The sequence below is a fragment of the Narcine bancroftii genome, chromosome 4, assembly GCF_036971445.1.
Source record: "Narcine bancroftii isolate sNarBan1 chromosome 4, sNarBan1.hap1, whole genome shotgun sequence".
Taxonomy (NCBI): domain Eukaryota; kingdom Metazoa; phylum Chordata; class Chondrichthyes; order Torpediniformes; family Narcinidae; genus Narcine; species Narcine bancroftii.
In genome coordinates this window covers 104,749,250-104,761,570 of record NC_091472.1, presented here as the reverse complement: position 1 = coordinate 104,761,570, position 12,321 = coordinate 104,749,250, and the positions used below count along the sequence as shown (strand labels likewise).

At 42.6% G+C, this 12,321-nt stretch overlaps 1 protein-coding gene across 15 annotated transcripts in view; it reads left to right on the top strand.

Annotated features, from left to right (window-relative positions):
- Window positions 1-12,321, top strand: part of syne1b (spectrin repeat containing, nuclear envelope 1b) — a 665,691-nt gene that overhangs the window by 219,756 nt on the left and 433,614 nt on the right. For all 15 annotated transcript variants that reach the window (XM_069932310.1, XM_069932313.1, XM_069932309.1 and 12 more), the window contains 6 exons: window positions 754-914; window positions 3,872-4,022; window positions 4,145-4,372; window positions 5,204-5,302; window positions 6,998-7,185; window positions 10,285-10,408. In XM_069932310.1, coding sequence (XP_069788411.1) covers window positions 754-914; window positions 3,872-4,022; window positions 4,145-4,372; window positions 5,204-5,302; window positions 6,998-7,185; window positions 10,285-10,408 — 951 coding nt within the window. The remainder of the gene's footprint in view (window positions 1-753; window positions 915-3,871; window positions 4,023-4,144; window positions 4,373-5,203; window positions 5,303-6,997; window positions 7,186-10,284; window positions 10,409-12,321) is intronic.

Here is a 12,321-nt window from a genome sequence, read left to right as displayed (position 1 = left end):
AGTCTTCTTGCGTGGACTCTTTCAATGAGCTGTTGCTCTCTACCCCCCAGATCCCCCTGCACATCAATGCTTTTAAGAGTCCTGTATACATTCCCCATACATTTGACCTCCCAAAGTGCAACACCTCACACTTGTCCTGATGTTCCCACTGCTTCAAGCCATGTTTCCCAATGAGCAGTGTCTATTGGTTACTGCAATAACAAATATGCTGGAGAAAGTCAGCAGGTCACGTAGTACCTATTAGTAAGTGAAGGGTAACTAACATTTCAGGCCTGGGCCCTTCTAATGTGTAAGCCTGAATCAAAAGGTAAGGAGGATGAGAGGAGGGAGAGATAAGGGAAGGAGCACAGGCCATCAGGAATGAGGTCAAAGGTGGGGGGGGGTGGAATAAGAAAAAAACTGAGAAGTGATAGGAAGAATTGGTAGCTCTGTGTCACTTTTCCTTTGCTCTCCACACCCTTACCTTCCCTATCCCCCTTTCTCCTATCACTTCCCAGTTCTTTTACCCTGGTAGGTGGAAAATATGTTGGATGCAACATTTTTTTCCCTGTTTTTGCTAAAACCTGACAAAGGGCCCAGGCCTGAAACATTGGTTACCCCTTACTTCCTATGGATTCTGCATGACCTGCTGAGTTTCTCCAGAATGCTTGTCTGATGCACTCGACCCCAGCATTTGCAGACTTTCATGATTAACCCCAGTGTGCTGGTTACTGACGGGTCTTGCATTACTTTGCATGTCTGTCTGCACTGCAGGTGCTTTGTAGGGACAGCGAAACCAAGGCAGCTCAGGCTGAGAGTCTGATGCACAAATCTGAAGACATAAGACTAGGTCCACAGACTAAAACCGCCCTGCAGCAACAAACCAGAGAGATGGAAGAGAAAGCCAAAAATGTACAGGAGTCCCTGAGGAACCAGTAAGTCATTCAGTTTTTAATGGTAATTCTTGCTAAATAAATTATTATTTCCTACACAGGCAGCAGGTTTCCCTGACATTTATTTCCTTTTGCCTTTGATTACTTACATGTTAATATGACCTCCATTTCAGTCACTCACTCCACTAATGCATTCCACAGCCCCACAAGCCCCATTTAGCCAAATGCTTCTGCCATAAATCTGCAAGTTTTAAGATGAGCAAACTTGAGATTGGTTTCATTGTTTGCATTCTGCAACTTGGTCAGAGAAGGATGTCACTGTGTTTAGAGAGTCCTTTAAACTTAGATCAATAGGTTTCCAACAGGAACTATGATGAATTTCTGCTGTATCTGACTGTTCTCCACAGTAATGGACAGCCATAGAAACAAGCCTTTTGGCCCAACTCGTCCATGCTGACCAGATTTTCTATCAGAGGTCGAGAGCTCGTCCCATTTACCTGCATTCGAACCATGTCCCTCCAAAACTTGCCCATCCAGGTACATGTTTAAATGTCTTTGAAACATCATGGCTGTATGCATTTTTACAGCTTCCCTCGCAGCTTGTTCCAAGTCCCCACCAGCCTCTGTATGAAAAAGTTTCCCCCTCAGGCCTTTGTTGAATCTTTCTTTAAATCTCTGCCCCCAAGCTTTTGACTCTCTTGCCCTGGGAAAATGACACCTTACCATGCCCCTCATGATTTCATGTACCTCTGCCAGGTCACCCCCTGCTCCATGGGGGGGGGGGGGAAGCATGCAACTCAAGCCTTTCAGTCCTGGTAGCATCCTAGTGAAGGTTTTTTGCACCATCATAACAATGCCCTTCATATAGCTGGGCAACTATAACTGGTGTGACAGATTATGTTGTGTTTGTGTTGTATATAGATTTGTTTTGGGGAGCTACATTGTGGCAGGCTTTTTAGTGTAGGATGCATACAAACACCAAAACAGATATCATTTAATATACTGAAGCTCTGCTCAAGCCAGACAGGGCAGCTTCTGGAGGCCTTTGCAAAAACCTTGGGGAATGCCCAAGAGACTTCACTAATGGATTGTTGTGTTGAAAAGTAACAGATGAAAGAAATCAGAGGAGTAGTTTGGAGCCACAGGTTAGTTGGGAGTGCAGCTTGCTGTTCTAAGGGGGCCATGTGGTTTTTGCAAGCAGAGAGAATTGAACAGCTTTTTCTCAGAGAGAAAGAGAGAGAGAGAGAGAGATCAGTTTTGTAGTGTTACAGTCAGCAGCAACAGCTGGGACTGGAACAGGACAAGCTGGCAAGCTTGTGGAAAAACCCCATTTGGAAGATGGGTTGTGAGTGCTTAGTTCAGCCTGGTCAAAGCCCTTGTGGTTCATGCAAGAGGAGAGGACTGGCTGCCTAATGTTTCACTTGAAATAAGAGAAACAAAAGGAACTCTGCTGACCTGAAAGAAAGAGGTTATCATCTGGAAAATCCTAATGGGGCAAGTTTCTTCAGCAAGACACTGACATGGCTGATTACAAGGGATCAGTTTGTGTCCAAGAACAACAAATCTCTCTCCGAAAATTGACAAGAACCTTCCAGAGTGATAACCATTTAGCTTTCAAGCGCCAAAGCCTGGTGAACTTCATAAATGTTAAATTCTGTGCACAGTATAATTGCCTGTAACCAGTGAACTTGGAGGAATGAGAAGTAAAATGGGACTGTGAATCAAAGAACTTTTCTGAACTTACATACATGTGTACTTAGAATTAGAATGGGACTAACCTAGGTTAGTTAAGTTAATAGTGATAAGTTAAAATGTGATCCTGTGTTCATGTTTAAAGATAATTAAAAGCAACCTTTGTTTAAGTATCCGTTTGTCTTAGTGAATATCTATTGCTGCTGGGTTTTGAGGTCCTCTGGGCTCTTAACACTGGCCACAATTGGATAATTGTGGCCTTATCAACTTCTTGCTTAGCTATAATGAGATTGTACTCATTGTCTTGACCGATTAAGACAAGTGTGCAAAATGCCTTCATCACCCTGTCTACCCATAATCCCTCAGGGTATTATGTAGTTGTACCTTCCAGTCTCTCTGTTTTGCCACACTCTCTGGGACCCTCCCATCTACTGTCATGACAGATCACTAGAGATTTTCTGATTCACCATAATCGAAACCTGCTGCTTTAAAGCACAATGATGTTGTACATTTTCAGCCCACTTTTTATTAATTGTCTGCCAATTCAGTTAATTGTCCACCTGATAATCCATAATGTAAACTTCTCTTTTCCTCTCTGTCTTCCTTCCTATCTCTTTCATGCCTCTCTCACCTCTCTCTCTCACACATACCTCTGATTCACCTCTCTCCCCCTCTCCACATTCACACACAAGTTTGATCAGACTATGTCTTGGTTATTATCATAAGTCAGTGTTACACATTAGTCTTTTGAACAGTCTTGGAATTAAATTAACAACATCATCTTGCATTTATTTAGCACCTGTAATAAAGTAACAGGTCCTGAGCCACTCTCACACACAGACACACATAATCAATGAACTGCAAATAAGGGAAAGAATGAGGCATTAGCACAAGTGATTTAAGGAGGAAAGAGATAGACCATTCGAGAGGAAATGCTGAACCTGAGATCCAAACAACTGGAGGCACAGCCACAAGCATATGGAGATGAAGAAAGTAAGTTTCTGAAAGGGTTCTAAGGTTGAAGAAGGTCACAGAGGTAAGGAGAGGCAGGGCATGAACAGACCAGAACATGAAGCTGAGAGAACGAGTATCAGTGTACTCAGGGATCTGGTTAGTGAGCACCAACCTCCCTACATCACCATGACAGCTGACCCGACTGGGGTCGATAAAGTCACTGTTACAGACTGAGCTTTTTGCGTTCCCCATATCCACTTCCCCCTCCTTTGCCCTGTCGAGGATTGAGTTAAGCTGAGCTCCCCAAGCCAACTGACTTTGCCTAATTTACACGAGTGTCCTCTTTCATTCAGTGTGAAGCATCTGGAAGTGATCAAGAGTTTGTGGGAGGATCTTTTGACAAGATTTGAGTCATTGGGGCACTGGATGACAGAAGAACAGAAAGAGCTGATCAACTTGGAGGATCTGCCTATCCCACTGGATGAAAAGCTCTCCAAAGTTAAGGTAGGTTCCCGCCTTCCTCTACTGCTACTTTTTAGCTTTGCAATCTATCTTTGACGATGATGAAGTTGTGGATTCTCATGCTGGGCAAACGAACCAGGCAACCAGTTACTTTTAACTTGCAGCATATTCTTGACGCAATCATTGACAAGTCCAATGAACTTAAAAGCTTGGAAGAAGAGTCCCAGAAGTTGGCCCCATCCATCACCTCTGGTGAGATTGCACGCGTGAAGGTTAGAATGGCCCAATTAACCAGGCAGTGGGAGGAACTCTATCAACACACCTTCGAAGTGGACAGCAAACTGGGGAACCAAGCCTCATTGCAACAGAAGTACGAGGAGGACTTCAAAAAGGTACGTGCACAGTCAAGTTGTTGCTTGCTCGACTAGTGTGTGAAAGAACAGATCAACAGGATGATGGTGTGCAGAACGACTTCATGACTATAATGACTTTTTGTTCCCCTGATGTTGCCCCTGCAAATATTTGTTCAGGAACACCGGTGTTATTGTACACACCAAAGCTGCTTCAGTTTATCACAATGTTGAACTGATTGAAGGTTTCTCATCTGCAGTTTTTAAATGCATAGGTGGGCAAAGGAAATTTCAGAGTTTAAATTTGTTGTCACTGAACATGCATGACATCACATACAGCCCTGAGATTCCTGAAACTCTGATCCAGGCAGAATTTTTACTGATCAGTAACCGTAAACTACAGTCAAGAAGAAATATGTGTAGAAAGAGAGAAATGTAAACATACTGACTGCAAATACAGAAAATAATATTCAGTAATAAATTATAAGCAAAGAGTTCTTAAACAAGTCTCTGATTGATTCTGCTATTTAGGAGGATGATGGTGGAGGGATGCCAACTGTTCCTGAACCTGGTGGCACCTACACCTCTTTGCTGATAGCAGCAGTGAGAACAGAGCATGTTCTTGGTGTTGTGAATCCTTGATTATTGCTGCAGATAATAGTGGTGAGAGATTTGGCTTTAATGTACTTGGCTGTGCCCACTACCTTTTGAAGGGGGCTTTCTGCTCAGAGATATTGGTGCCCTGACACCAGGCTGTGATGCAGCTGGTCAGTACAATTTCCACTGCTTCTAAATATTTCCTTCACATCTCATGTTCTTCATTCTTTGTCTTGCTCGTTATTGAACCTGGTATGTTTTATTATATCCATGTAGATCAAGCAGACACTGACTAGCATGGAGACTGCATCGAAGGGCAAACCCAACAGGTCCTCATCAGCATCTGAGGCCAAAGAACTCCTGCAGGTCCACCAGGTATGCAGGTGCTTTTTCTGCAGATCGTTCTCTAACATGGCTCACAAGTGAGTCCGGGGTTGCATTTTTGCAGTACTGCAAGTGATGGAAGGATGTGGGTGTTCAATGACAGAATCTCAAAAAAATTACAGTGACTCAAGTGTCTCCTTGATTGATTTCTGAAGTGGAAGTAAAACAGTAAATGGACATCCATGTCACAAATTACTGGGATCTCAGCTCTTTATATGTTGATTTTTTTTCCCCCCCCCCCCAGGGTGAAGGCCAGTACAAAACAAAAAATTTAATTATACTTTCTCACACTTTTCTTTCTTTACAATAACAGCAGAGAACAGGTCTTTCAGCAAACGGGACAACAAGGTCAATATGCCAGGCAAACCTATACAGACATACACACACACACACACTATGCAAGGGGTAAATGTACACTTTGGATAATGAGGGATGAACCAACATAGGACTGGGGGAAATTAATGAACATACACATCCAACAGTCAGGATCAAGGTGATACTAAGTGCCCCCGCCCCTTGACCGGAACAAACACGGCTCTTGCTACCTGACCTCTGGACTCGCCCCAACCCAGTGTGAAAGGTGCTTCTTATGTGCCACGAGGAGTCCAAAAGAGGCAGAACAAAGGGGTACATGGTCCTTTATAGTTCTGCAGGCAGTACTGGGCAACCAATCACTCAGAGCAGGCTGAGCCCCTTTGGCTGCTGTGGCCAATGGCTTGAATCCAAGTGCAGGGGCTCAGCAGAGGTCAGCCGAGGTAATTCACCTGGGCCAATTGGGTGAAGGTCAGGGCTAAGTCTGGGCGGGCTGCTTGGACTACTGCACCTGGTGATTTAGATGTGCCAATTGCAAGGGTCACCTTGATGGCTTGGGGTGAGTGTTTGACCTTGATTGGCAGGTAGTGTGTCCTCCGAACAGGAGGACAGCAGCGCCACCAGGTGCCTGTCCATTACAATTGATGAGGCCCAATTTGGCGTATTGTGTTCAATTTTTGTCTCTGTGCTGTAGGGAAGATGCTGACAAGCTGGAGAGGATGCAAAAAGGATGTTGCCAGGAATCGGGGGGGCTTGAGCTATAGGAGGAGGTTGAGCAGGTGCGGGCTTTATTCTTTGGCATACAGGAGGATGAGTGGTAATCTCAGAGGTGTACAAAACCATGAGAGTAATAGATCAGGTGAATGCATGGAATATTTTCACATTATAGGGGAATCAGTAATCAAGGATGTAGGTTTAAGGTGAGGAGAGTTAACAAGAACCTGAGGGAATATATGAAATGGGCTGCTGGAGGAGGTGGTGAAGGTAAGTACTATTGCAATATTTAAGAAGAAAAAAGGTGGATACATGGATATGATGTATTTAGATGGATATGGGCCAAAGGCAGACTGGTGGGATGAGTGTGAGTGGGACGATTTGGTCGGTGTGGGCGTTGGGCTGAAGGAACTATTTTAACGCTGTACGATTCTTATCACTCATAGTTGCAGACCAGATGCTTTTGTTAACATTTTTCAGATGTGGCATGTGACTGTAATGGATCCATCTGTAAGCCATCTTTTCACTTGCAAAGTTTGTTCAGATTTGCCATTTTTTCTTTTGAAACAAGTTATTCTGTGCTGAATCCTGGTAAGTTTTCATGAGACATACACAGGAAGGCACTGTTATTTTTGATCCAACTTGGTTTCTCCTCTGCAGAAGTTCTGTCAAACCATGGATCAAATTAAAAATCAAATGGCGTCCCTCTCAACAAGTGTGCAGAAAGTCAACAACATGGACGAAGCTATTCAGCAGCTGAGCGCTTTACGGGAAAGGTTCGAGGACTTGCAAGGCTGTGCCAAGGAGAGAGAAGAACAGCTGGAAAATAGGATGTCTCTCTGGCAGAAGTATGTAACTTGGAGAAGTCAGTAGTTTTATAATGCTGGGTATATGCGAACGTTGTGTGGCTTAATTTTCATGATTTCACAGGGTCTTAAACAAAACACACATCAGAGCAAGTCACCTTATCCTGTTCTTATAATTAAACGTCATCCTATTAGGATACATATTCAGTACAAGAAAAAAAGATTTAGTTTTTATTATGCATAGAACTGTCTGGATGCACAAAATGCATCTGGCTACACACATAAGCACAAACAAGTGCATACACGCACATATACACAAATGGACAAAGATAGAGAAACACATGCAAACACACAAACAGACAACACCCACCATTCCCCTTAAAGGATAACTGAAATGTCACAAGCTTGCAACACTCATTGAGCAGGTGGTAGCTTTACCGCTGTGCTATCCACCTGTCAAGAGCTTCAGCTTTTAGTTTTTTTACATTTCCTTCCTTAAGACACAGCTAACAAATGATTGATTGATGAAGCATCTTGATATGTAGATGGAACAAAACAAAGCTGTTTGAACTGTTCTGCAGAAGTTCGACTGAGCAATTCATTTATTCAATGTCATCCTTGCATTGCTCTCTTGCTGACCATTTGAAGGGCTCTTGCATGCTCTGGGGTTGAAGAGAGGCTGAAGTGATTTTATCAAAAAGTGCAACAGTGAAGGTTTGAGACCTCATACTGGAAAGCTGGTTCAAGGGCAGACAAAAATATTTATACTCGGCTGTCTGACTGGAAATAATCTGAAGTGTTAAACCTTTAATTAGAATTTGAAATCAATTGAATTTGAAGGACATTTTGTGCCACACCCTGCTGGCAGTTCAGGTTATTTCTCTCTAGGTTTTATTTCAAGGAAAATGTGACAGTTGTAAAAGTCAATAAATTATTAAATTACTTGAAACCAATCTCAATAGATGTGGGTCAATGTTAACACATTTCATAAATTAGCAGTTAATGTAGTGAACTGGGTTTGAACCTGACCATGGGTGCTGCATGTCCAGGCTGCGATGGTTTTCCGCAGATGTTCCACTCTCTTCCCTATCCCAAAGGACGCGCTGGTTGATATATTAAATGACTATCGTTCAGTTTGAAAGATCGGAGAACCAGGCTGAGCTGATGAGCATGCGAGGGCAAGAATTACAGGGAAGTAAGTGGGGGAATGAGACTGATGAGATTTTCTGGAGGGTTAGCATAGATCTGAAGGGTCAAGTGACGCTACTGGAAGATTTTGATTGGTTGAACAATGGGAAAGCGCTTTCACAGACAGGAAAATTAGTAACTAGGATAATAAACCAAATAACTGGAGGAGAAATCAAAAGTTTTCTTTTCTGTAGCAAGTTGCTATGATTTAGAATGCTCCGAATAAGGTGGTGGGAGGATATTTAGAAGAAAATTGAGTAAATAATTGAAGACTTTGCAAGCCTACAGTAAAGTCTTATACTTAGCACTATTTGCTGTTGAGGAAGCACTCAGTCTGCAGAAGGACTTGGACAGATTAGGAGATTGGGCAAGGAAATGGCAGATAAAATGCAGTGCAGAGAAGTATATGATCATCAACTTTGGTGGAAGGAATAAAGGTGTAAACTATTTTCTAAATTGACAACATTCAGAAATCAGAGGTGTAGAGGGACTTGGGAGTTCTTAAAGGTAAACTTACGTAGAAAGGCAAATGCAATGTGAGAATTCACTTCAAGAGGGATAGAATATACTGTAAAAGACAGGATGTAATATTGAAGCTTTATAAGACATTGGTGAGACCATATTTGGGGTATTGTGAGCAGTTTAGGGCTCCTTAGCTAAGGAAGGATGTGTTAGGATTGGAGGAGGTCTAGAAGTGGTTCGCGAGAATGGTCCAGGGAATCAAAAGGGAGTATTTGAAAGTTCTGGGACTATATTTGCTGGAGTTTGGAAGAATGAAGGGGGATCTCATTGAAACCTATCAAATACTGAAAAGTAGAGTGGATTATGGAGAGGATGGTGGGGGAGCATCAGAATACTGAAATGTCCATTTAAAACAGATGAGGAGGAATTTCATTATCCAGAGGGTGGTAAATCTTTGGAATTCATTGCCTTTAATGGCTGTGCAGGCTGTCATTGAGTATATTTAAGACAGAAGTAGGTAAGCTTTGTTTAAAAAGGGAATCAAAGGTTACGGGTGAAGGCAAGCCAATGGGGTGAAAATGATAGTAAATCAGCAATGATGGAAGGGCAGGACAGATTCAATGGGCCAAATTCTCCTCCCATTTCTTCTGTTCTAAAGAGGGACTTGGTGGGTAGCTCTTTCAGAGGCCAAACAGATGCTCGAAGTGCTAAATGGTAGATTCTGCAGTGTATGAGGGGACACCGGAGAGACACCAGCTGCTGAAACCTGGAACAAAAAAAAAACCAATTTGCCGGAGGAACTCACCAGGTCGAGCAGCATCAGTGGGAGCAAAATAATGGTTGACATTTTGGGTGGGAACCCTTCATCTGAAATCAAGGGTCATCAACAATCTTCATGAAGGGGTTTGACCTGAAACATTGACCACTCCAGTGGTGGGTGCCTGGAGCTCACTGCTGAGCTGGTAAAATAGGAGCATTTAAAGGACTTAGATAGGAACATGGAAGTAAGCAACATGGAGAGTTATGGACTGTTGGGGGGTTGGGGGGTGGTGGAAAGGTTTATATTGAACTGGAGTACATTCACCTTGGTCAGCACAACATTGTGGGCCAAAGGAACTGTTCTATGTTCTATGATGTTGTTTGACCCACTGGGTTCCTCCAGCAGATTGTTTTTTTTTCTACACTGTAAGAACCTTGGGGAAGATTTACCCTTGCAGTGAGTGTGTGCACTGTAGGAATGACTGCATATTATATTCTGCCTGTGAAATTCAGATCCACTGGCTCCAAAAGAATTGAAGTGTAGTATAATTCATAACTATGGCACCCTTGCATACTTAGGGTGAGTGGCTCAGTTTAACTGTCTGCTGCACGTGGGGTGAGAGGAAGGACCTGGAGGTGATGTTCTCCATTGTGAGATTGTGTAATTGAAGTACTTTTCAATTTATGTGGCTGTGCCTCGGTAAAATAGAGTGTATTTTTTTTTGTTGTCAGATATGAGAAGGACCTATCTGATTTCAGTTCCTGGCTTGACAACCATGAAGCAACGACAAGGTCGTGGTCTCCGTACTTCTCCCCTGACCAAGCCAAGTTGCAAAATGGAGTGCATTCTCTGAAGGTAAAATTCAACTGCTGTCACAGTGTTTGGAAAGCAGATGGTGTCCTGAGGCCTTGAGCTGAACAACAAAGTGGGGATTGGAACACACAAATCCAGTGTATCCATCACCGCTGGTCCACAGCTCAATCATTGCCACTCAAACCAGCAACATGCTGAAGGGACCCTGTCATCTAGGCAAGGGTCATTTCCGCTCAGTAGTTTCCAAGGGGATCATGGTTAATTCTCTCCAGGAAGAATCAACTAAGAAAGACTTGCATCCCTAAAAAGGACATTGTACCCAGTGAGGTAGCTTTGAAGGACATGCACGATTGCAGTGCAGGAAGCATTGTTTGCTATCACTGGGAGAGTTGTCATCAATCATATTTAAACACAAGCTGCTGGAGGATCTCAGTGGAGTGAGCAGCATCAGTGGGAGAAAACAAATGCTCACTGCTTCAAAGACTAGAATATTAACGATCACCCAAGTATTTCATAACCTTGGGATGTCCATTGATCTTTTACAAGTCAAATTGCCCCTTTAAAGTAACGTCATTGTTCTTATTAGGACAACGTGCCCTCTCTTAGATTGTAAGCATATATTGTCTTTGAGACTCTAGACCAGAGGTTCTCAACCTTTTCCTTCCCACTCACTTACCACTTTAAATCATCCCTATGCCATCGGTGCTCTGTGATCAGTAAAGGATTGCTTAAGGTGGGATGTGAGTGGGAAAGGGAGGTTGAAAATCACTGCTCTAGACCCAATTGTTACTGAAATATTTTGCTTGAGAAAAATTGTCATTTCCTTTGGAGTTACGAAACCCTCGATTAGGTATGATTAAAGCAGTGGTTTCCAACTTTTTCTTTCCACCCACCTTAAGCAATCCCTTACTAATCACAGAGCACTGATGGCATAGGGATTGCTTAAGGTGGAATGCGAGTGGAAAGAAAAAAATATGAAAACCACTGGTCCTGGGCAAGACTTGAACCCATCGAGTGTTGATTTAAATCATCTCTCTAGGTCACCATATATTTGAAGAAACATGGCTAAGATAGATGACATAGTTCTCAACACTATCTTGATGAGTATAACTCAACATGAGAGACTGCCTTGACTACGTGGGGTGCTGCCTCAAGAAGGCACCCAACATCATGAAGGACCCCTGTCCCAACTTCTCACTGCCTTCTTCAGGCAGAAGACTGAAGTCCAGCCCCTCTAGTTTCAAGAACAGTTTTTATCCAAATGCTATCAGACTGTTGAACCTCCCCTGTGCTACCCTAACCATAAACTACTCCAGATCCACTAAAAGGAATGTCTGAACTATTGAAACTTTGCTTTTTTATCCTCTTTCACCAGCTGCAAATGTGAATATTTATCTATTTTCTTTAATATTTATTATCTCTTTTACTGATCTGATAATTTAATGTGTACTACTCTAGTTGATGTCCAGTAACTTGCAGTTTGGCTGCAATAAGTATGAGTTTTGGTGCTTCTGTATATCACAGGACCCATGACCTCCTGCAAGCAACAGATTAAATTATTTGTTTCAATAATAGCAGTGTGAATGAATGATTGTTTCTCCCTCCAGAAATGCTTCTGAGAGTTTCTGTCATTTTATTTTGCTGTTTAATGATTCTTGGAAAAATGGGAATGGTCTTGAGAGAAATAGATCGGATCCTGAAGACACTTCACAGAACGGAAGTGAAGTGGATGTTTCCTTTTCTGGGAGAACCCTTGATCTCAGAGTCATTATTTAAAAATAAGCATTTTGCCATTTAAAGCACAAATGGGGCTTTTTTTTCTCAGAAGTCTTTTCCTTTGGAATTATTTTCCTCAAGAGGTGGTGGAAGCAGGTTCTTTGAATATTTTTAAACTTAAGAAATAGGAGCAGGAGTCAGCTATCTGGCCTGGTGAGCCTGCTTCACCATTCAATAAG